The sequence below is a fragment of the Metopolophium dirhodum genome, chromosome 4 (assembly GCF_019925205.1).
Source record: "Metopolophium dirhodum isolate CAU chromosome 4, ASM1992520v1, whole genome shotgun sequence".
NCBI classification, from domain to species: Eukaryota; Metazoa; Arthropoda; class Insecta; order Hemiptera; family Aphididae; genus Metopolophium; species Metopolophium dirhodum.
Window position 1 is genome coordinate 38,363,124 of NC_083563.1, and position 22,073 is coordinate 38,385,196.

The 22,073-nt window shown below is 30.7% G+C and overlaps 3 protein-coding genes across 3 annotated transcripts in view; 1 reads left to right on the forward strand and 2 right to left on the reverse strand.

Moving 5' to 3' along the window:
- The window catches only part of LOC132942791 (atrial natriuretic peptide-converting enzyme), a 114,217-nt gene that overhangs the window by 82,793 nt on the left and 9,351 nt on the right, over positions 1 to 22,073 (reverse strand). The gene's annotated exons all lie outside the window — the stretch shown is intronic.
- Positions 250 to 1,793, reverse strand: LOC132943483 (DNA-directed RNA polymerase II subunit RPB1-like). The gene is made up of 2 exons (XM_061012499.1): positions 1,590 to 1,793; positions 250 to 1,433 (listed from the first exon to the last, which is right to left on the reverse strand). Exons 1-2 carry the CDS (start codon positions 1,602 to 1,604, stop codon positions 279 to 281), a joined length of 1,170 nt encoding a protein of 389 aa, XP_060868482.1. The 5' UTR covers positions 1,605 to 1,793; the 3' UTR covers positions 250 to 278.
- LOC132943825 (larval/pupal rigid cuticle protein 66-like) lies at positions 11,820 to 14,743 on the forward strand. Its single transcript, XM_061012944.1, has 2 exons — positions 11,820 to 11,901; positions 14,106 to 14,743. Exons 1-2 carry the CDS (start codon positions 11,887 to 11,889, stop codon positions 14,520 to 14,522), a joined length of 432 nt encoding a protein of 143 aa, XP_060868927.1. The 5' UTR covers positions 11,820 to 11,886; the 3' UTR covers positions 14,523 to 14,743.

Below are 22,073 nucleotides of genomic sequence, written 5' to 3' on the forward strand. Positions count from 1 at the left end.
TCAAACGACATACTGACAGTATTTTCTTTTAAGAACTCCAGACAAGAAGCCACTCAATATTTACCACGGTTTACACATTGCAGGTAAGTAACAATATCGTGTAAAGATATATTATAATAATATTATGTAACCGATGAGGGAAAAAATGTAAAAAATGATGAAAAAAAAATCATTATTTAGTATTAGTATATTATAATAGCATAATTATTTTTATAATATAATTGACATAGGAAAACAAGTCGACAAATCATAAGATGCTATGGGGCCGGCGACGGCGTCTATTTTTCGCATGGTTGTTCCTGGCCGTCGTATTGGCCCAAATTCTGTACTTGGGTCGCGGTGGCGTAGTCGAATTGGGGCTGCTGGTACACGGACGAATAGTACTGTGGACTGGCCGCGGAGTACCGCAATTGACCGGCGGTGGCCAACTGTTCGTAATTGTTCCAGTGTTTGGCGTACTGGTACGAACTGGCTGGTGACGAAGCGGTGCGGTACGCGTACTGTGTGGCCGGGGCGAGCAGAGGTGCGGCGGCCTGGTGCAAGGCAACGTTACCGTAATTGGCGTGTACCACGGGGTTGGCGATCTTCACGGCGATCGGTGCTGGGGCGGATTGCCAAGCGACTGGGGCTGCTGAATGGTATTCCAGTGCTGCGGGAGCGGCCACGTGGTATTCCTTTGCGGCCAGGGCGGGTGCGGCATAATATTCTGGTGCTGCAGGTGCGGCCGCGTAGTACTGAGGTGCGACGGCGGCGATTTTAAGTGAAGCCTGCGGGTGGTTGACGAACGATTTGTGTGAGTGAGAAGTGGACAGGCGGCCGTACGATTGGAGTGGGGCGGACTTGATGATTTGGGCCGGGGCTTGGACGTGCACGATCGGAGTTTGCGGTCTGGACACAACTAGAGGAGCGGGACTTGCGTACTTGACAAGAGGTGCGTACTTGACAAGAGGTGCGACAGGTGCGTATTCGGGACGAGAAGCATAAACCATTGGTTCAGCTGCAATTCTGGTTTCTAACATCGGAGCCGCGGTAACGGTGATCGGTGAGGAGTACTTGGGAAGAGGAGCGTATGCGGGACGAGAAACGTACGTCATTGGTTCGGCCTCAATTTTTGTTTCCAACAGTGGGGCGGCGGCCACGATCCGGGAAGAATCGAAATCAGAACGCAAGATTGATGCTGGAGTCGAGGACACGAATTCAGTGTTGATGATCGGTCCTGAGGTCACCGATGCGATGATGGGTTCGGAGACAAAGCTCTTGGAGGCCACAATTGTCGGTTTGTCGTCATATACCACCTGGTCATTGCACACTTTGGTCTCACGGAGTTCCTGGAGTTCCCCGGAGGCTGCATCGTTCAAGTTGTATCCGTAGTTGTATGATCCCGGGTTGGCTGAAACCAGCACCAAGCCACTCGCGGCCAACATCAAACAGATCTACACAAGCAATAAACGGTTGAATACATGAAAATAATTGCGTTACCAAGATGGTTGCAGCGTGACCGGGAAAACGTTTTTATATTTTCCTTTACTGAGCGTAAGGGATGTAATGAAATCGTTAAAAGTCCGGCCACTTAAAAAATATTCACTTACCTGAACACAATTCATAGTGACTGCCGTTGTTGTTAGTTGAATTGAAATGGAAAAGAAAGTACAATTTACAACAAATAATGTCGAAGTGTACAAAAGTAGGTATTACGAATTAATATTTTGATGCCGTTGTCAACTTCTGGTTAGGAGACCAAACTTTGACTGTGATAGGAAAGATGATGACCGGCGCTTATATACTGTCGTATTGTAAAGAACCTTCCCGATAGTTTTCATGTGGGGATTAGAAAAACACGAAGACCTTGTATTTCATACGAAATCGATTATGCATTACCCGATATTGTTTACTATACGAAATTGTAACAACATCGCGTCGGCTGTGTCATGACCAGAAGCGTATTTAAAAATTGTTTTAAAATTATATTAAGCTCTTGTGTAATCTGAGAAGTTTTACAATGATATATTTTTTTTCAATGTATGACATACCTTTTGGAGCAATAAAAATGTTTCATAGCCATACATTTTTGAGGTATGTTTTATTGAGGAAACGAAGTCGTTTACGACGAAATCACTGTAATTGTTGACAAATGCATAATAATTGACGTAAATAAGCATTGTATGGTCGGCAAAAATAAGTTACACGTGTTTAGAAAATGAAATAATGTGGGTATTTAATTAATAATGTGATAAAACTATAATATTATTGGACCATACATTTTGTAAAATAAAATAACATTTTAATTATAATAAATAATAATTGACTTGGTTGAATTAAAATCGTTGTCACGTATTGTCATTGTATGTGTTGTAAATAGCCATTACTGAGTGGATACTATAATACTATATGCGTTCATTAACTGTAATTTAGTAATCTACAATAGCAATTTTTCATGGTAAATTACTTATAATACTATTTACCGTAAATAGTATTAAGTAAAAAGAGCTTACGTAATAGGTATATTTCGACTATGAAAGTTGCAAAAACAGAAGAAAGTTCATCATATTAATCTCATATTAATCATCATATCTAATTACCATAATTTATTTTGAAAATTGTTTTTAATTCATTTTAAGGACAAAAAAGGCTATTTCGATGCAATTCAGGGACAAAAAAAAATTCTTCTGGAAAAACCATATAGGTACATTATTGAAATGTATTTTAAAATTTGTAGAACTGTATGTGAGCTGGATTCTGGTCATAAATTAGGCACAGTTATCCAGCCTTGGATAGTATTCAGAATAAAGTATTCGAAATAATTTAAAAATATTTTTCCTAAAAGTATTCTAAAAAACTATTTAGAATATTTTTATGATTATTATTCCTATAGAAAAATACATTATATTTACAGTAATAATTGTTTCCCTTGTTTTTCTGGAAATGTTTACACTATTATACACATTTTAAAATTTTAAATCAAGTATCGACAACTTAAATTATATAATATTTAGATTATTAAATTATATATTATGTTGGCGCTAGTTTAACATTTTCACGAAGAAAAGTATCATTGGTTTAATATTTAATACGAAAACTAAAAAATATTTTTTAATTATTTGAATTACTTAATTATAAATACTATTTTTATGATGTATTCGAAATACGAATACATATTCTGAATACTGTTTTTTATAATTATTCGAGTATTTACTCCAAATCCTTTTCAAAAGTATTTTACCCAAGTGTGTGGTTATCAACAACCTGTCTCATATCAAAGATCCTGGTTGTTTGACATCGGGAATACCTAATAATATGATAATTATTATCAGCGTGATATCTGATTTTGTGTCTCCGTTCCAATCACGTTCAATATTATTGCATTTGTAGTTTGTATGCACTGTTCATTTTTAGACTTATTTTTTTGTTGCGTGGATGTTAGTTGAATAATTGATTAAATATACAATATAAGTAATCAATGGTTGAATGTTGATATTTTCTATTTTGTCTAAATGATTTCAATACAAACGGTGTTGTTCATAAATTGTCTCATATTGTATTAATATTATTCTACTCATATTTTATAAACACTAATTTAATCTGCATACAGTGCTCATGCGGATGCGACGTTTTGTGTGCGATAAATAAATTCCAGTATGATATTTCTACTATTATAGTTTCATTTGTTTAATCGTGCGTGCAAATCGGCAAATTGTCTGCGACAAGCTGATACACTTCGGACAGGTTGGTATTGTAAGACGAGCACGGCCCTTCGCGTTTTTCGGTCCCGACCGGACTGCATAATACGATATCGCATCAAAATAATATATTTTATTATGTAACTCTGTGTAAGTATGTAACACACGTGGCGTGCATAGCTCGTATAATTCGTATAGTTTTTCCGCTTTCGTGGATTAGAGGTCATACGAAAAACGTATTCAGAAAGCCAACTTGCACACGCACTGCATAGTAATACTATTAACCGACTTGTGGTGGTACATCCCCCGCGAGTATTCTTGACAAGCGATATTAGACAGACAGCGTTATTATTTTCAGAAAAATAATTATAACGCGGTATATGACAATAATTAGATATTTCCGGTATTGGTTTAATAACTCCGGAATGTCTGTGAGTACAGTGGCGGATTTAAGGGGGATGGGTCTCTTGGGATCTGAAGCACCCACCGTTTCGAAAATTGAACTTTTTTAAATTATAAATTACTTAGATATCAGTATACTAAACGTATTAATTCTAGACTACCAACTGCCAACAAATTAGTTAAATTTGTGTTCGATCCGAAGTTGATCATAATAAGTAAGTACCAACAAGGAGCTTAATTATCATCACAGCATCCGCCATAAAAAAAAATTATAGATCCGCTACTGTAGCGTGTATATTATAGTGACTTACTACAACTGCAGATCACGAAATCTTTCCTTACCAATAAAACGACGCATGAGCCGTTAGTTTCTTTTATTCACGATTATGTTTTGTAGACGAAATTCAAATTTTATGCTTTTTTCGTTTATTGTAGTTAGGTGTCCCTAAAAATGAGTGCTTATTAGCTATTGTTTATAGCTTCATATGTTGATAACTGTGCTACATGTTAGGTACAGTTTCACTGTAGATTTGATCAACCATATTGTGGTTGCTACAAGCTCAGCCGTCTTATTAAGAACTCCTGATACATATACTATATGAATAGCAAAATAAATTAAGGAAAGATATTATCATAATATGCGATTGAGAAACAACATTTCCGTTTATTTGTATAAATATTCTACGAATAAAATTAACCTCTCGAAGTTTGTGGCAGCAATGACGTGGGAAACTTCAAATACTGCAATGTTCACCGATATTATAATATTATAATTTATAATGTTTGACCAACATAATAGCAAATTATTATTATTTTTCGACTATTGCTTTCAAATATTATATTTCTGCCAGTTAACTTGAACGATAACTTTTACGTTACATAGTAATAATTTCATATCATAGTGATAATTTATACGTCAACAAGTGGTGTAGGAATGAATGCATTTGACGATTGTAAGACATTATTGTTTAATGCTTGGGGCTTTAGCGCATTCCGATGTTCGCTATGCAGACAAAATATAATTTTCACATTTGCCGTGTAAAGTAGGTAGGATATAATAATATTGTGTGTCAAAATAATAAAGGTGGCGTACTTACCAAGTTGTGTACTGAAAATCTTAACGTTCTCAAAAGAGGAAATTGTATTTTACTAAATTTACAATACATTATATAGGTACATATCCGGGATACGATATTATCCCATTATGATTAATGGCCACGTCAAAATTAAAATGTGACGAGCATTTATGACGCGTGTAAATTATTAGATTTTTTTATGAAAAGCCTCTCCGCAAACACGTCGACGTAGTATTGAACCGTATAATATACAGTAAACATGCACGTTTATAATACAAGGCGGATTATAATATAAACTACATATAAATAATATAATATGAGATCCCGCGTGTTATCAAGGAAACGAGTCCCGCCACAAACCTCGAGTACTTACATAATAAATGGAAATCTATCCAAGTATTTATCTCGGGTATTATTTTTGATGATCAAGACATATTTGTCTGATTTGATAATAACGTTGAACTGCTCAATGTTGGTAGGTGTATTATATATTTGGGAGTATGGGAGTCGTTAATATAAAAAAAAATACTTGAATATGGGTACTAAAAAAAATATCACTGCCATGGCTCACGTTTCAAACAATTTCAATTACGTATTTTTATTGGCATTAGAAGTCCCAGTTGGGATTCAAATTGAGATTCAGATTGATCTGCAGTGCCTACTGATATAATTTTTCTAATTAAAAATAAAATGTGTCGTGTAATCCAGCACTCTATACGTTTGCATAAAATTGCCGATGATTGTACAGCGAACATTAGCTATAATTTAAAGGGAGCGTACAGAACTAAAAGTATTGACTCATCCAATCAATATATTGTTGTCTTCTTGCTGACTTTCAATAATATGTTTGCCTATTTTTTCTAGTCATGGACCCACTCCCGATGTCATAAACTACCATATTTTAATAAATATGATTACTCACTAACTTTGTCTTTACGCAGATAACATAAACATAACTGTGAAGTATTAACACTTGTCAAAACCTATATAATTATATTGTGTATATTTTAAATGTTGATCAATTCAAATGATCACATTTGGAGGCGTTTGCACCTACCTATATATTAGATTTTTGAATACAATCAACTATCGGTTCAAAACTAAATGCTCTATAAATGCGTACTAAAATGATTGGATTAACGACGTTTTTATTTTAGCAGTGCGTATCAACGGCCATATTTAAGATGAATTATAGTGATTATAGTCAGAAAAAAAGTGACAAACAAAAGTAGTTATCGGTATAATAAATTCTACCCATTTACATAAATGCTCACTACATAATACAAGGATTTAAATAGTTAAATTATTAATACAAACCATGTCTAGATTTGCCTGTTTATATATTTATTTACAATAGCTATTTTGTACTTATTTATTAAAATAACTAAATAATATCCATACTTAAATAATATGTTGTTCACGTTTTAACAACACACTTATGTTCGACACGCGACTAAATAATAATAGAAAGTCAAATTAACGACACTTGGTTGCACCATACTGTTTCAAATATATTAAACATATTTTACTATAGTATTTTATTGATACATTTAGTATGTTGTTTCAATTATAGAATTTTAACTGCTATAGAAGAAAATAATATATTATTATATTGAATTATTACTCTATTGGGACTTTTTTAATATATTTGTCACTCGTTGGCTTAATTAAATTTGTACGTATAGGTCAGGACAACAGAGATAAGAAAAATTAATTTTTAGTTTTCAAATATACTGTATGCTACTTATATGGTTAGTGGTCACATTTTAATGATAACAATTGTCCTTGAATGACTGCTGCTGCAGTTCATGAAATAAAATTGTGAATTTATGCGTGTCGTGCAAACAACTACAAAAATTAAAAATTGAGATCTTTCAATATCGCCCTTCTCCAATGTTTATTATGAACATTTAATGGATAGGTATGAGTATATTTAGAAAATTTGAAAAAAAAACTGTTCAGTCTGAAAATTAAATATTTACAAATCAATATATATATGCAATATACATATTACATACATATATACATAAAAACAGTTTTATTTTTTAAATTGCAATTAAATATATATATTATTATTATTTTTATTTAAAAGTTTGATATTATTTGTTCGAAAATAGAGAAACCGATCAAGTCCATCGTATAATTTATAAAAACTTCAGAGGTTTATCTATATTACAATAAAAAAATCGGATACCTAGCCGTGGAATCGTGTAATTATGCTGAGATACGGATACTTAAGTATTATTATAATAGTTAAATTATTTTTCATGATAAAATGATTTTATATAGGTACCTACCGTTTAATAGTTATATATTATACATCTTAAATGTCATGTATAGGTATGAGCAGGATTCATTGTATCGTAATATTTTGTATATTATAGTCGACTGAATAATCTATAGATTCATTCTGAGCCTGAATTAAGGAGATTTTATAACTATACAGTATACACAATTTAAAGATAAATGTTTGAATTTGAGAGGAGTGTTTTATATGTAGAACGGATAACTAGCTTACCTTTAAAATCTATTTAAGAGGTTCCCAAACTCATTACGATAAGCCCCATTTTGGTAATTTTTTAAATTTCAGCTACCCCCACAAGTCACAACTACATACTATAATGACAGTTTTATTTATTTTTTGATTATTGATGATCACTATATCTTTGTGATAACTTTTAGTGCGGTAGCGTTGTGACACGTCACTGGTCCGCTAGTAATCTTCGTGGAATTATAGAACAATTCAATAATCACATGGGATCTAAACTATACATTTATATCAAAATAATAAATGTACAATATAGTTATACTGATGATACTCATATACTCGTATTTATACATGAAATATATATTTCTTTTTATATTTACCTACATTGTATTTTATAGTACCTCAGTGGCGTGGCGAACTTCATTAACTTATGAGGCAAAATAATTAATATAAGTAATAAATTATAAATACTTATTTAAGTAGTTATGTATTTACGTAAATGGTAACTGAGAAAGATTGACTTAGTCTTGGTACACACTTAATAAATTATTATAATATGTGAAATACCACGAGTCTCTAGGAGACCCACCACCCTTTAAACTGAGGCACGTGCCTCAAATAAAGTCCTTCGTCACGCCACTGTAGTGCCAAATGTAATATTAAATATTTTACATTATAAAAAATAAACGTATATTTCAAAACTTTCCGTGACACACCGAACATACCTATTGCGACCCACCGTTTGGGATTCTATGATATATTTGATTAAAATGTTTTGATTTTCTGTATTTTTCACAAAAACAAAATAAGGGCTAATGATATATACGTAATCAATAAAGGCAATGATCATTATTACGCTAATTTTTGAGTGTTTGAGCGCAATGTATGTTTAGTTATGAATTCAAATTTACTGATTAGGTACTTAATCGTAATCCAAGTTACGTTATGAGCTATGGTAATGTATACCTACTGGTGACTGAAATTGGTCACTCAGAGAAAAACTTATCAAATTTAACTAATAAAACCAAAAATTAACATGCCGACTTACAGTAATTGTCTTATGTTCTATTATTGTTTACCTAATACCTATATAACAATTTCAAATATTAATAGTTTATTTTGTCATTAACGAGGTTATAACATTACCTATTAGATTCCTAAATACTGATACCTAACCATGTTAATCATAGTAAAATACTCAAATATATATATATATTATAATATGTATGTATTATACATTATACATAGGTACCTACATTAATATAATATAAATGTGGTTTATATTCGTTTTTTTTTTTTTTTTTTTTTTTTTTTTTTTTTATTGAGTAACCCGCGGCAACATAGGCCATTGGGTGTGGGGAGGGTACTGTAGGTTTTATATTGGGTAGGTTTGGTAGGTTTTATATTGGGTAGGTTGGTACACGTGTGTGTTGTGTTTGGCAGAATTTCTAATGGGGCACCCGTAGGTTTCTGCCGTGCCCCGGGGTGGGGGGATGGCGGCACTTGTTCTCCGGACACCGTGACTTGCCCGAAGAAAAATGCCGCCCAGTGGCCGGGAGTCGAACCCGCGACTGCCAGCGCCGCAGTCGACGCGTTAGACCGCTCGGCCACCTCGTCCCCCCTTATATTCGTTTATTTTCAATTGAATACCTATTAAATAACATTTTAATTTTGAGAGTTAAAAATGTATAGGTAAACCTTTGTAATATGTTTATGCTAAACATGTACAAATATATGAAAAATAAGACTTCAAATTCCGTAAACGGTAGTTTTATGGTGTATCATATATATTGGCGATGAAGAAGATATAAATTAGTTATGATCCAAAACAAAAATTTGTGTTTATGTGTAAATCAATTGCATAAAAAAATACGAATTGGCAATGTTTTTCGTTTAAAATGGAAAAATATAAATAATCTACTGATTTCATTTAATACTGTCATTGAGACTTGTTTTAAAATGAATACATTTACTTAAATAAACATAATAAATGTACAAAATATCATTGTACTGATCATGTAAATACGAAACGGATTTTTACGTTTTCTATTAAATTATTAACGCATTCCAAAATAAATAATAAATATGTACTTATTTCTGATTTTCTTATTTAATATTTACAAATATTAGTTCAGAGGATATAACTAAATATAGGCAGTAATAATAATATAAAAATATCATTATATTTTATAAAGAAATTTATTTGACAAGAAATAAATATTAAAAAACTTTTTTAAATGTTCACACGCGTCAAATGTTACAATTTAGTCACACAATGCACAATATATTATGAGATTTTAACTAGTAAAATAATGTAAATTAGATTTAGTACCTATGCCTAACTTGTAAGAACATGTTGGTATAGATTATTGAGCGATAATGTAATAATGATACAATTTTCAGTAAAAAAAATTGTTTACTTCAGCTTAAATCTTTATCGGATAAAAACGAAATCAGTGCAGTTTCCTCTGTATACCTTTCAAATTTCAATAGACATTATAGAATTCACCTAAACAAACATTTTCTTCTTTTCGGTATAGACTTTATTATTATTCTCCCTAAGTAAATGTTTATCATGTTTCGTTTGAAATAGTACAGTGAGTGTATTATATTATAATATAACATCGAAATATATCATATACCTATCGTTATTACAACTTGGAAAACCATTATATTAACCAACTAATGAATAAAGACTATCATGAGGTTTTAGAGCTTATAAAAAGTCGTTCTGCTGTATAGTCATATTTATATATATGTATATTATATATTGTATTAATGTTATTAATTTCTAAGTCAATACTGTAAAACGGCGTGAAAAGGTTCTTGATTCATGGTGTATATTGTAGTAAATAAAAACGAATAATATTTTTCGAATTACATTAAACCAACCAAAATTGTTCTAGGAAAAATCGGTATTTTGTTCACATTTTAGGTATAAAACAATTTTATCAAAAATTAACTTAAATTAGTGTAAGTACGTAGCTTATTACAATAATTTTTTTTTTTTATATTTTATTTAATATTTTAAATATCATTTTCGTAATTTACTATTTTTGGGAATATTTGTTCGCTTGTGTCTATGTATTTTCGGTACTTTTTAAATGTGGTGACTGATAAGAAATCTTGTATTAAATTTCAAGCAGTTGTTTGAGTTATCAAAATATTTGTACTAAGAATAATAATTATTCTTAAAAATGGTTTTACAAAAATGTAAGCTATATGTAATATTAGATGTAGTATTCATTGTACTTGGATCATTTTTACAAATTATTTATATTGATAAACCAATAGTAATTACTAAAATGTTCAAATCGCCTAAGCCCCTAATCTACTTAAACTATTACCGTAGACATATTATCCTTAGAACACAGTCATAGAACTCAAAAACTATTTGTTCGAATTTTGATTTAGATACATCAAAGTTCTCAAAACAAAAATCTGATGAATAATTAAAAGTGAATAAGGTTCGAGTTGTCACAGGATCATCTTTAAGTGGTACGAAAAATCTCAAGTATTCGAGAATATTGTCTCCACGTATATTCAAAAAATCAGAATTTGAATATATTTATAATTTATGTATCACAATAAGGTGGGCTTATACTTAAAAAAATTACCCTGTATACAGTCTACAGACCATTTACCCATCTATGTTCAGAATCATTTTTTTATGCAATGGTTTGTCATTGAATTCAAATTCAACACATCCCATTATTACAGTGACCTACTCAATGACGCGGTACACACGACACCTGACGTAAAACAGCAGAGCGCGGTTACCTATATACTTGCCCGATTTTTTTAATCTTGTTAGATTTAATATTAAACGTAATCATTATTTCATGTACCTAATATTGGTATTATAGGTGTCTAGGTAATAATGTGTATCGAGTGCCTATTGAACAATGGAAAAATTATATTATTCTCATTTGCAGAGATGCGTACAATACGAATCGTATACCTAGGTACATAACAAAATTATACCTACATTAATTGTCAATTAATACTTACATGTAAATATGTCATTTATAAACCATAATATAACTATTTACTATTTAGTCGATTTCAAGGTTTGTTATTATCGGACAAATTAACCACCACCAAGCATCATAAATGTACTGTTCTAGGCGACTATATAAATGCTAGCAAACTACTACATTGTACTCATTACCACAAGTCCATCCGTTCAAACGCACAATAACAACATTGTCATATCATCTGTCATATTATCAATCCATCCAACATGCAGTCTATTAAAGTGAGTACATTTTATATATTATTATATTAATACTTTAGATTTGGTACACCTCTATCTTTATACTATATACCTACAATAATATCCATTGTACGCTTTTGTTATTTCGAATAATATTATAAAGTGAATTTCTTTAACAACGACTTTAAAAAGTCATTTATCGTACGGTTAATTACCAGTTTTTGTGTAAGACTTATTATAATATTAAATTAACGTAAAATACAAAATATGCAATTATTATTTGTGTCGTTTATGTTTGGTCCCCATGATAAAATAAGTAATGTATTGTTTTTTTAACACCGATGTCAATAACTTCATGCTAATTGTTTTACGAATGATACGACTGAATCAAAATCCCTGTGGCGGTTCCATGTCTCCATCACTCTTTATGATAATATATTCCTGTCTGGATTTTTTTTATTACTATTAGTATTTTAAATCCCTGCAGGGTAATGACTCTTGCGCTTCATGACATATAAAAATATTCTTTTTCAACGCGTTAACTCGGAAATGTGTCAAGAAATAAATTCCGGTTTTTCAATTTCAACGAGCGCATATAATTTTCGCAGTAGTAGATTGTAATAAATCACGTGGTACATCTACTATGTAACACGACCGTATAAGTATCTTGCAGGTGTGTACCGCCCGTGCGATTTTTTACACAATTTAGGCACGAAAAAAATATTTAAAAATATTCGAGACAATCGCTTTATATTACAATTTTATACTACTTATTTTATATTGTATATAACATTGGGCATAGTATACTGAAATAAAACAAATATAGGTAATTAAAACCATTGACATATTAAGTACTAAAAACGATATTCAGCAATTTTGTCTGCCTATAATATTACCAAGTATATTTTATGATATTATTGTTATCAAAGTAATTTATTTTACTATTAGACATTACTAAATATGCCACATTAGTAATATAGGTTGAATTAATTTTTTTATAAACAAATTGTATTTAAAAATAATATATTTTAAAAGTTTAAAGTACCCACGAATAATATTTTTAAATTACAACAAAATAACTAAAATCGTTATTTTACGTTTAATATCTGATTTCGTCCAAATTTCAACTTACAATACCTACAAAAAAAAAACTGTGATTCTATATTTTTTAGATTTATTGATTACAATATGAACTATTTACAAGAAACCGTGTTTTAAATTTTCAAATCTTAGATATAAATAAAAACATTATTATTGACATTTATAAATGTATAAAAACTAAATACAACTGAAAATTTCAAATTTCTGTAAATTGCTCAAAACAAATCAAAATATTTCGCAAATTGTAACTTGTTGGTATAAAATATGATAAAATAAACATTTGATGAAAATCTATTAATCTATTAATCTATTAATCTATGGTTTTTGTTTTTAATATTATATGAAAATCGTTCTATGACAATTTGTTAATTTATGGATATCCAATGTCTAACTTCTATAAAAAATTCAATAATTTTTGAACAACAAATAATGAAATTAATGAGACGCATAATGATTGTATTAACTCTTATCATATTTTATATTCTTTAAAAGTCTTCTTTAGGACCTTCAATTGTTTATTTATCTAGCCTATATTATTTTAAGTATAATTACAAATGTTGCTATCTGATATATAGTATAATAACATTACCGAACTGAACCAAAATAATTTCTAATATTTTTGTCATAAGTAATCATAGCCTATGTGTACATAAAATAATGACTTATAAATGACCATGGTTGTAGATGTAATAGTAATAATTATTGTACAATTAATTTAACATAAAACATAGTTTTACCCATAGTCTAGAATTAGTTAGTACCATAATATATACAGATTTTAGGGGAGGAAGGGCAAGTATCCCATTTCCTTCCTGGCTGTGATACTCCGAACTACTGTTATTTTATCATCGGAATGGCGTGTGTAAAACACTATCATTAAGTCACCCTAAGTTACTTCATTCGCTGTACGGTGCCATACTATCTGGTAGGAGAAGAGACGTTTCGACATTAGGATACCTAACCAAAAACAGCACAATATATTCATTGTTGATATCGAAAAGCAAATTTTTCTCTTTCCACCTTTGTTAGGCTTAGGATTACGTCCATATTATTATATTATTAACTGTGATCTAGCATTGCCTAGTTTAAGTTATGAATTCTCCAGTTGGTTCACTAGTCCTCATTGCTTTGATCTTCTTTTTCAGGTCACAAGTTCAGCACTTCTGTTGGCAGTGCTAATGGTTTGTTGCATGCAGCAGATTGCGTCAGCTGGATACAATTTTGGATATGGCGTGAACGATCCGGCCACCGGTGACATCAAGGACCAACAGGAGACGAAGAACGGTGACCAGTTGACAGGCTACTACCGATTGTTGGACTCAGACGGTTTGGTCAGAACAGTGAACTACCAATCGCATCCATTGACTGGTTTCACAGCCCAAGTCAACAGGGACCCAATCGGTTTGGAAGGTCAAGCCAAATACCGTTCGGCGGAGGCTGCACAACAAGCTCGTACTTCATGGCCTTCCAATCTGCGCGCGCCCCTTGTACCCAGCAACCAATACTTACGTTATGACGATGGCACAGGGTACGGACCTCTGGAAGGTTACCAACAGTGGTGATAGGTATCCATTGGAACTATCATTCATAGATCACACTCAACCTATGTTACAGTTTAGTATATACCTATTCACTGGAACATTGTAAGATGTGTGTAATAATACATTATTTGTTATTATATCTTTTTTCATTACTACCACAAATACACAATATTATGCTGTTTAACATTTAAAAGTATGCCTTCTTTTTTAAATTGTTATCTTAATATACCATTGCCAATAATTATGTTTTGTTTCAAATCCAGAAACAATTTTCCACAATATTTTCGATTGTCCGGTTTTTTTTTCACAATAGATAATTATAATTATAATTATAATTTATCGTGTTTATTATGGGCTGAGTATCAAGTTTTGATTAGGTGATTTATAATATTATAAAAAAATAATTATAAATTTATTGAAAACAATAATGCGAAATCACAAATTAAAATATTTAATTTAATATTTAATATTCACACATGGTAATACGAAAATCTGTTTTTATGCATATCGACTTATAAATTAGAATCATCCGAGGTTATATAAGATTTGCATAATCGAGGAATACTTAAATAAATTATAACTTATGGAAATTTTGAAATTAATGAAAGGTATAAGTACCTATTTTAAAAGGGACTTCAAACTCATCTAATATTTTCCGACAACACGGTTCTTCAATACATAGTTACAAATCCTGTACTGACATCCTGGACTTATAACTATCGACATTAGCACACGGTCGAGTTAGGAGGGTCGCAAACGTTCACGTTTATTTTTTGTGTATAGTATATTTATGTACGGAAAGAGAGTTAGTGTTAGAGAGAAAGAGAAAGAGACAGGGATAGAGCAAGAGATAAGTACGTTATATATTATATATATACGCAAGGTAAGTATAGGAATAGTTCCACGTAAGACTATTATTACTATACGCACATATTGTATACGATAATATTCACACACACATATATATATATATTTCTCTGCACAGTAATATTATAATAATATATTATTATATATATGATAAATATTTATATAAATGTATAAGTATAATATTATGTGTGTATACGTTTTTGGTAAACTCTTTTCCAATACATCAAATTTTGATCTCCGGTTACGTCGGAGCCTCGTACGGAATATAATAATATTATGTTTAAATGTATATAATATTTTATAATATGGCTACATGTACACTATACGACGGACGATCGTTTATTTCCAAAACGTCGCCGTTTGGATAACGCGTTGTTCGCATTATAAGTCCCGTCCTACGAATTAAACCTTAAAAGGCGTAAACGCCAACTATCTTTCATGCATCATCAGTTGTTCACCGAAGAAAAACATATTATAAGTATAATATTATTGATCGATCTAGTTATTTCGAAAAACTGCACGTGTCGTTCACGTGGTTTGGCTTTCATTGTCTTCTGCTGTTTATCAAAGTCAACGCGACCAGCACAGAATAACACTGACGTTCAATAATATTATGTCGGTTGATATCAACAAAACTTATATAAATTAATTATATATAAAATTATAAAATTATAATTTATACTTATAAAATTTAAATAAATTTGTGGTAACAAATTTCTATTTTATTTTTTTTAATCTCAAATCCAACAAGCTCACTGTCTATGATTAAGTCAGTTTTCGAGGGAAAAATAAACTTTTTTTTACGGAATTTTAATATTGGACGTAACCAGGGAACGAATACATTTATAATTCAGCCTGCAGGGTATAAGACGTATAATATGTAAAAAAAAAAAAAACGGTTGTCGGGGATGAAAAAATGTATATAATATACATTCGACGGTCGGATGACGTATCCCTTTTAATGGAATATTAATTTATTTACGAAATATCAGAATGACACATAATCATCGCGATCACCATAATATTACTATAATTATGATTTAGTTGTTTTTAGTTCTGTTCCACGCGCGTAACAATATGATTAATGGCGATTTGACTTGCACGTGTGAAATGTACGAATATAGCTAATAAAATATATTAATATTGTACGTTTTATTTTGGTTTTGTCCACAACGTTATTTCTATACCTTACTGATGGGGTTAAACACAATATGCGTATCGTAGTTAGAACGTTGCTAAAGGAACTTACTGGTGGTCACTATGTTAGTATAATATTAATATTTTATTCCTTCAAAATATCTACACCCGCATTATAGTTCTGACAAAATAATAATATAATATACCGATTTTAACGAACGACTTCAACGCTCTGATTAAAAATATTTATTTAATAAAAAAACATTACACGGTGGCTGATCATCGTTATGCGATGTAAGTTCGATGGATATCGTGTGATTTATTTATTTGTATTAAGGCAAGTACGCAGAACTCGATGTCAAACGATCATGCGATAGTTTACGTAATATTGTAAGGCCCGGGGCTTGTTGTAATATTTGCAGTTTGCACCAAATGCACGATGTACTCGTTTTAATTTCTGATTCATAGCTCGTGCCCGCCAACGTATATTGAATAATATTAAATAATATATTATATCAACCTGCAGAGTAATATACTTGCCTCAAACACGGTAAGCCATGTTTATTACAGTAAATAATATATAGATACGTCGAGCTCTTACTAATCTGCAGGTAAAGTCTACAGTTATAATAATATAATATTGTATATTTGTAATACAACTACACGATAATACACGATAATTTAATATGCACAACGCAACTATGTGAGGGCAGACGGGATGTCAGATGAGAGAACTCAAGAAATGCCAAATATCCAATCAAAAAATAATTTTTTTATTTTTAATTCTATAAAAAAAAATTAAATTTTTTTTTTTTTTTAATTAGTGTGGGCAAGTGGGTATCGTTGTACCGATCTGCTGTACAGACGTATAGTAGGTTTCGATTAGGTCACTGGAACTTATGTGTTAAAGGTGTGGGTGCCAGGTTTTCCAATTGTCAAGATTCTATAGAATTTGAAAATTATAGTCGATATTTTAGTTAGGTGTACCTTAATTTTAATACTTTTCCATTAATCTTCTATTATATTTAAGGGACTTGATAAGATGTTATTATATCAAAAAACATGTCTTCTAAGGAAAAACACTCACGTCTCATTGATATTACAATAAAATAACTAATATCGTTATTCATCGTTTAAATTTATAATTTTGCCTAAATTTAAACCTCAAATGTCTATAAAACAAACTGTGGTTATATATATTTTTAAATTATTTGGATCCAGTAATTTAGTATGAACTTTTTATAAGGAAATTTCTATTCAATTTTCAACTAATAGATATGAAAATTTAACATCGTTAAATTTTTTACTACTTCTAATTTTTTACAAATTTTGTTAATGTTATTATAACTTCAAAATATACATTCTATTGACCGAATGAAACATTTTTATCAACATATTTTATACATTTTTGAGTTGCACCAAAAAAAAAAAAAACTAATCAATAAGGCGACAGTCGGAAAGAAACACTATTGTAAAATCAATACATTTATCACTTCACTAAAAACTCATAAGACCCACGACAGGGGTGCTGCTAATTTGCCTATCTAAAGCGCCGTCTAATCATAATAATTATTTTTTAATTTTATATTTGATTCATTTTAAAATATAAGCGTAAGAGAAAAACATGTATGATGGAAAAATATATTATCATCTTGCAATTGTTTAAAATTAAATAATATTAATATAATATAATTAAATAATATGCAAAATTGTCTAAATGAGAGTTTTTGTTAAATTTAAATTTGAATTGTTCATGTTCTAAAATCTAACACCAAGATTTTACAATCATAATTTAGTGTAAATAAGGATTATATTTGCTTGTAAATTAAAAACATTTACTTTTTGTAGAAAAACAATCTTACATTTATATAAATATTATGTTTATTTTATTGATTTTTCATATTGCAATCAATTCGTTTTATTTGATCTCAATTATGAACTTTTGGATTTAGAATACAGGAATAGGTACAAGATGGTTTATCACAATGACTAGAACAATTATTCAACCAATTCAAAAATGATATCAAAACTTAGAGAACTCGTTAATATGCTGTGTTATAAAACAATAGTCCTACTGGTTTTGATTTTTTTCTAGTGTACCTGGCCATTGATTAGGTCCCTGTTATGGATAGTATATTCAATCTTAATTCGTTGATAAACGATTGTATACGAAAAAAATACGATTATAAGCGGAGAATGTGTATCAGACTTTATTTCCTAGGGTATTTTATTACTATGGTAAGTAGGTTATTCTCTAACCAAAAAATCTCAAAAATATAAATCACAGTTGTTTTTTCTTTATTTATAATTATTGTTATTGTATTTCTTATTATAACATTGTACTAGCTTTAACTTATAAGTCAATACCGACGTACCATATAATGGTGTATGTATGGTTTTGTGGCAGAGATTGCTCAAAATAATTTTATTATTCTAAATTGGTATTAGAATATAATTTATATAATAAATTGATGATAATACTTATGTAGTTACTGGTTACGCGAATATGTTTTATGATATTTGTCATGTGGGTGTTAAGATTCTTAACTTAAGAATACAACCTTATATAATAATATTATTATTTTCTAGGTAAATGGTTTAACATTTTAATATGACGAATATTTTAGGTTGTAATAATTTGCGTATATCTATAGGCTATAGCACCACACGTTACATCTGCACGACGTCCTGAGTAGGTGTTTGGATAATTATTCATATTAAGCTATAAGTATTTTCATAATTATGTAATTTAGTCAATATCACACTATAGTAATATATAGTTTATAGTGCACGTGTGTGTATTATTAGGTTATAGAATTCGTGTAATGGAGTGAAGTTTGTGATAGTTTGACGACAGGGTTTAAGAAGTATGCTTACAAACATAATATTATAACATATTAAAATATAATCTACGTAATTTACTCATTGTTCGTGCACGAATGCTACAATAATAACGAGTAATAACAGTACCTAATATTATTTTTCCTGTATAGTTTATTAAAACGGACTCGTGTGAGATAAGTGACGATTATGTATTTTATTTTTTTTTTTGGTCATCGCGCCATACGAAAAATATGTGTTATCGGTAATAATATTTTAAAATATACATAGAAAAATAAAAATTGAAAATATTTTCACTCAATAATAATATCATACCTAGAAGTCCTGAATAATAATATAATATACTATGTCGAATTCGTCGAAAACGGCGACACGAGTGAATTACGTATATTTAAACTCGTCGGAAACGGTGCGATTTCGTCCGACGTCTCGTCGGAAATGACGTCGTCGAATATATTACAGCATCGTATATAGGTATACAATACTTACCGCTGGCGGTATACTGCAGGTTCAGATGGTACATACACGGGGGGAGGGGAGGGGAGGGGTGATAGAAACCGACCCTAAGATCTACTGCGAAGGATCTGCCCGACTGACCGCCGCGACCGGTGTTGTACGACCGCGTAAATCATCGAAAGTCTGTTGAAAAGTCTTTCCTCGGAGATACCGTGTTCTACGCGTTTACGCGCGGTTAGGTCAGGTCCGCAGTGGTAAGTACACACAATATTATAGCGGTATACCGGTCGTGCTGCAGACCACGGCTGGTTATCGAATATCACTGTCGATTGAACGGCTCATACGCGACTATAGCTGTGCAAACATTATACTGTAGATAATAATATTAAATATTATCAAAATATTATGTGCTATTATTCAATTCGCATCGTCATACAATGCACAGCTGGACGAGTGTTTCTACGCACCAATAGTATTACGACGTTATTCTATTCGGTTGCAATCGTAATACAGTTTTGGGTCATATCATAATGTAATACAATAAGAGATGTCGCACTGCAGGGTGCGTGAACCGTATAATATTATATTATAATGCTTACTGAAAAACACAAGTCCAATATCTTGGATCTAATTCCAAGTCGATCATTCATTTCGTTTAATAATAACATGATACGTGCTCACTGATATGACTCGATGTCTTTGAGCAGCTCCGTAAATATTACGAAGGTACACTGTAATATATTATATCATCTGAAATGGAAATTGATACCACTAAATTTGAATTTATACGTAGGTAGGTAGTAGGTATATGTTATTTAAACATCAAAGTATTTTCAGATTCTTTGTTTTACAAAGTGTTCACTAAATAAAGAAATGTAAATACTGCGACAGTAAATATTTTCTGCTTTTAAATAAAAAAAAAAATGGAAAATTATTTATCCTAGGATATTACGATTCGTGCTAACCAAAAAATATCAAGTCTTAGTATTTTTTTTACTTGATATTAATTACTCATCACAAACAAATAATAATTTATTCAAATACATTTAAAAGGTTTGGCGATCAAAAACATCCATTATTCTACTCTAAGTACCGATATTTCCGATGGTTTGTCCGAGGACATCATTCAGTGAAGCACGTCCACCTACAATGTAAACAAAAATAACCACTCTCTTATATTATTCTTTTTAGACCTCGTATCTCAAAATAACAATATTGATATCCACAATATCACTTTGTTATTGAATGCTAATGTTTTTTAAAAACCCCATAAAAACCATCATTGCCCACCGCAATGATCAGCAATATGGACACACTTACAAATTCTGAAGTGCTGTCAAACGTGACAAAAATCACCTATTGGAAAATTGTACTAAAGCTCTCTACCAAATATATACCTTTCGATCCAAGTTCCACACATACAAATATATAAGGAATAACCGACATTTCAATGCCATGAAAATAATCATTTCAACAACCACGAAAACTTAATTTTAAGGAAAAATTCATCTTCGATACTCTTCACCGGGCTAATCCGTCATGTGCTTCTGTTATTTTTGATTTTAACTCGAATAATTTACCACTAAAACCAAAAATTGAATTAGCATCATCAAAATTCCTTTCAGACATAACATAAATTATTCAATCATGCTCACTACTGTATTTTGTTTTAAAATTCTTCTTTAGCCAATGAAAACCACCTTGTATCATATTATTTTTTATTGTTATAATCTGTGTAATTATTAACCCTATAATAATATATAAGCTTCTAGTTTTTCATATTTGCAGCTACTTTTGTTATTGTACATAATGTTACATTGATGTATAGGTTATGTATAGGTATTTAACTATAATTGCTTATATTCCATACGTAAAATATATTATTTATTATATGATGACAAACAATTAATATACAAATTTAATGGTTTAATCACAACCCCCACCATAACCATGATAATACTTCTTAAATCAGATTTTCCACCGAGGAAAACTTTGAATAAGCAGTTCTATGGTAACATAAATCGTAGTTATAAATCGGAATGTGTATGATACCTACTACCTACAACTATAATACTATAAACGGGCTCACTAATTTTATTCGGTCGAAACCCAGTAGAAGTAAAGTTATGCAAGGCATAATATAATAATATAATGGTCATAAATTATGCGATATAAGTTGGATGAAATAATTACCGTATATTACCCTCGTTATATTATACATATATTTTTATTTTGAATATAATATGGAATAGAACAAATGATTCTTTAGAA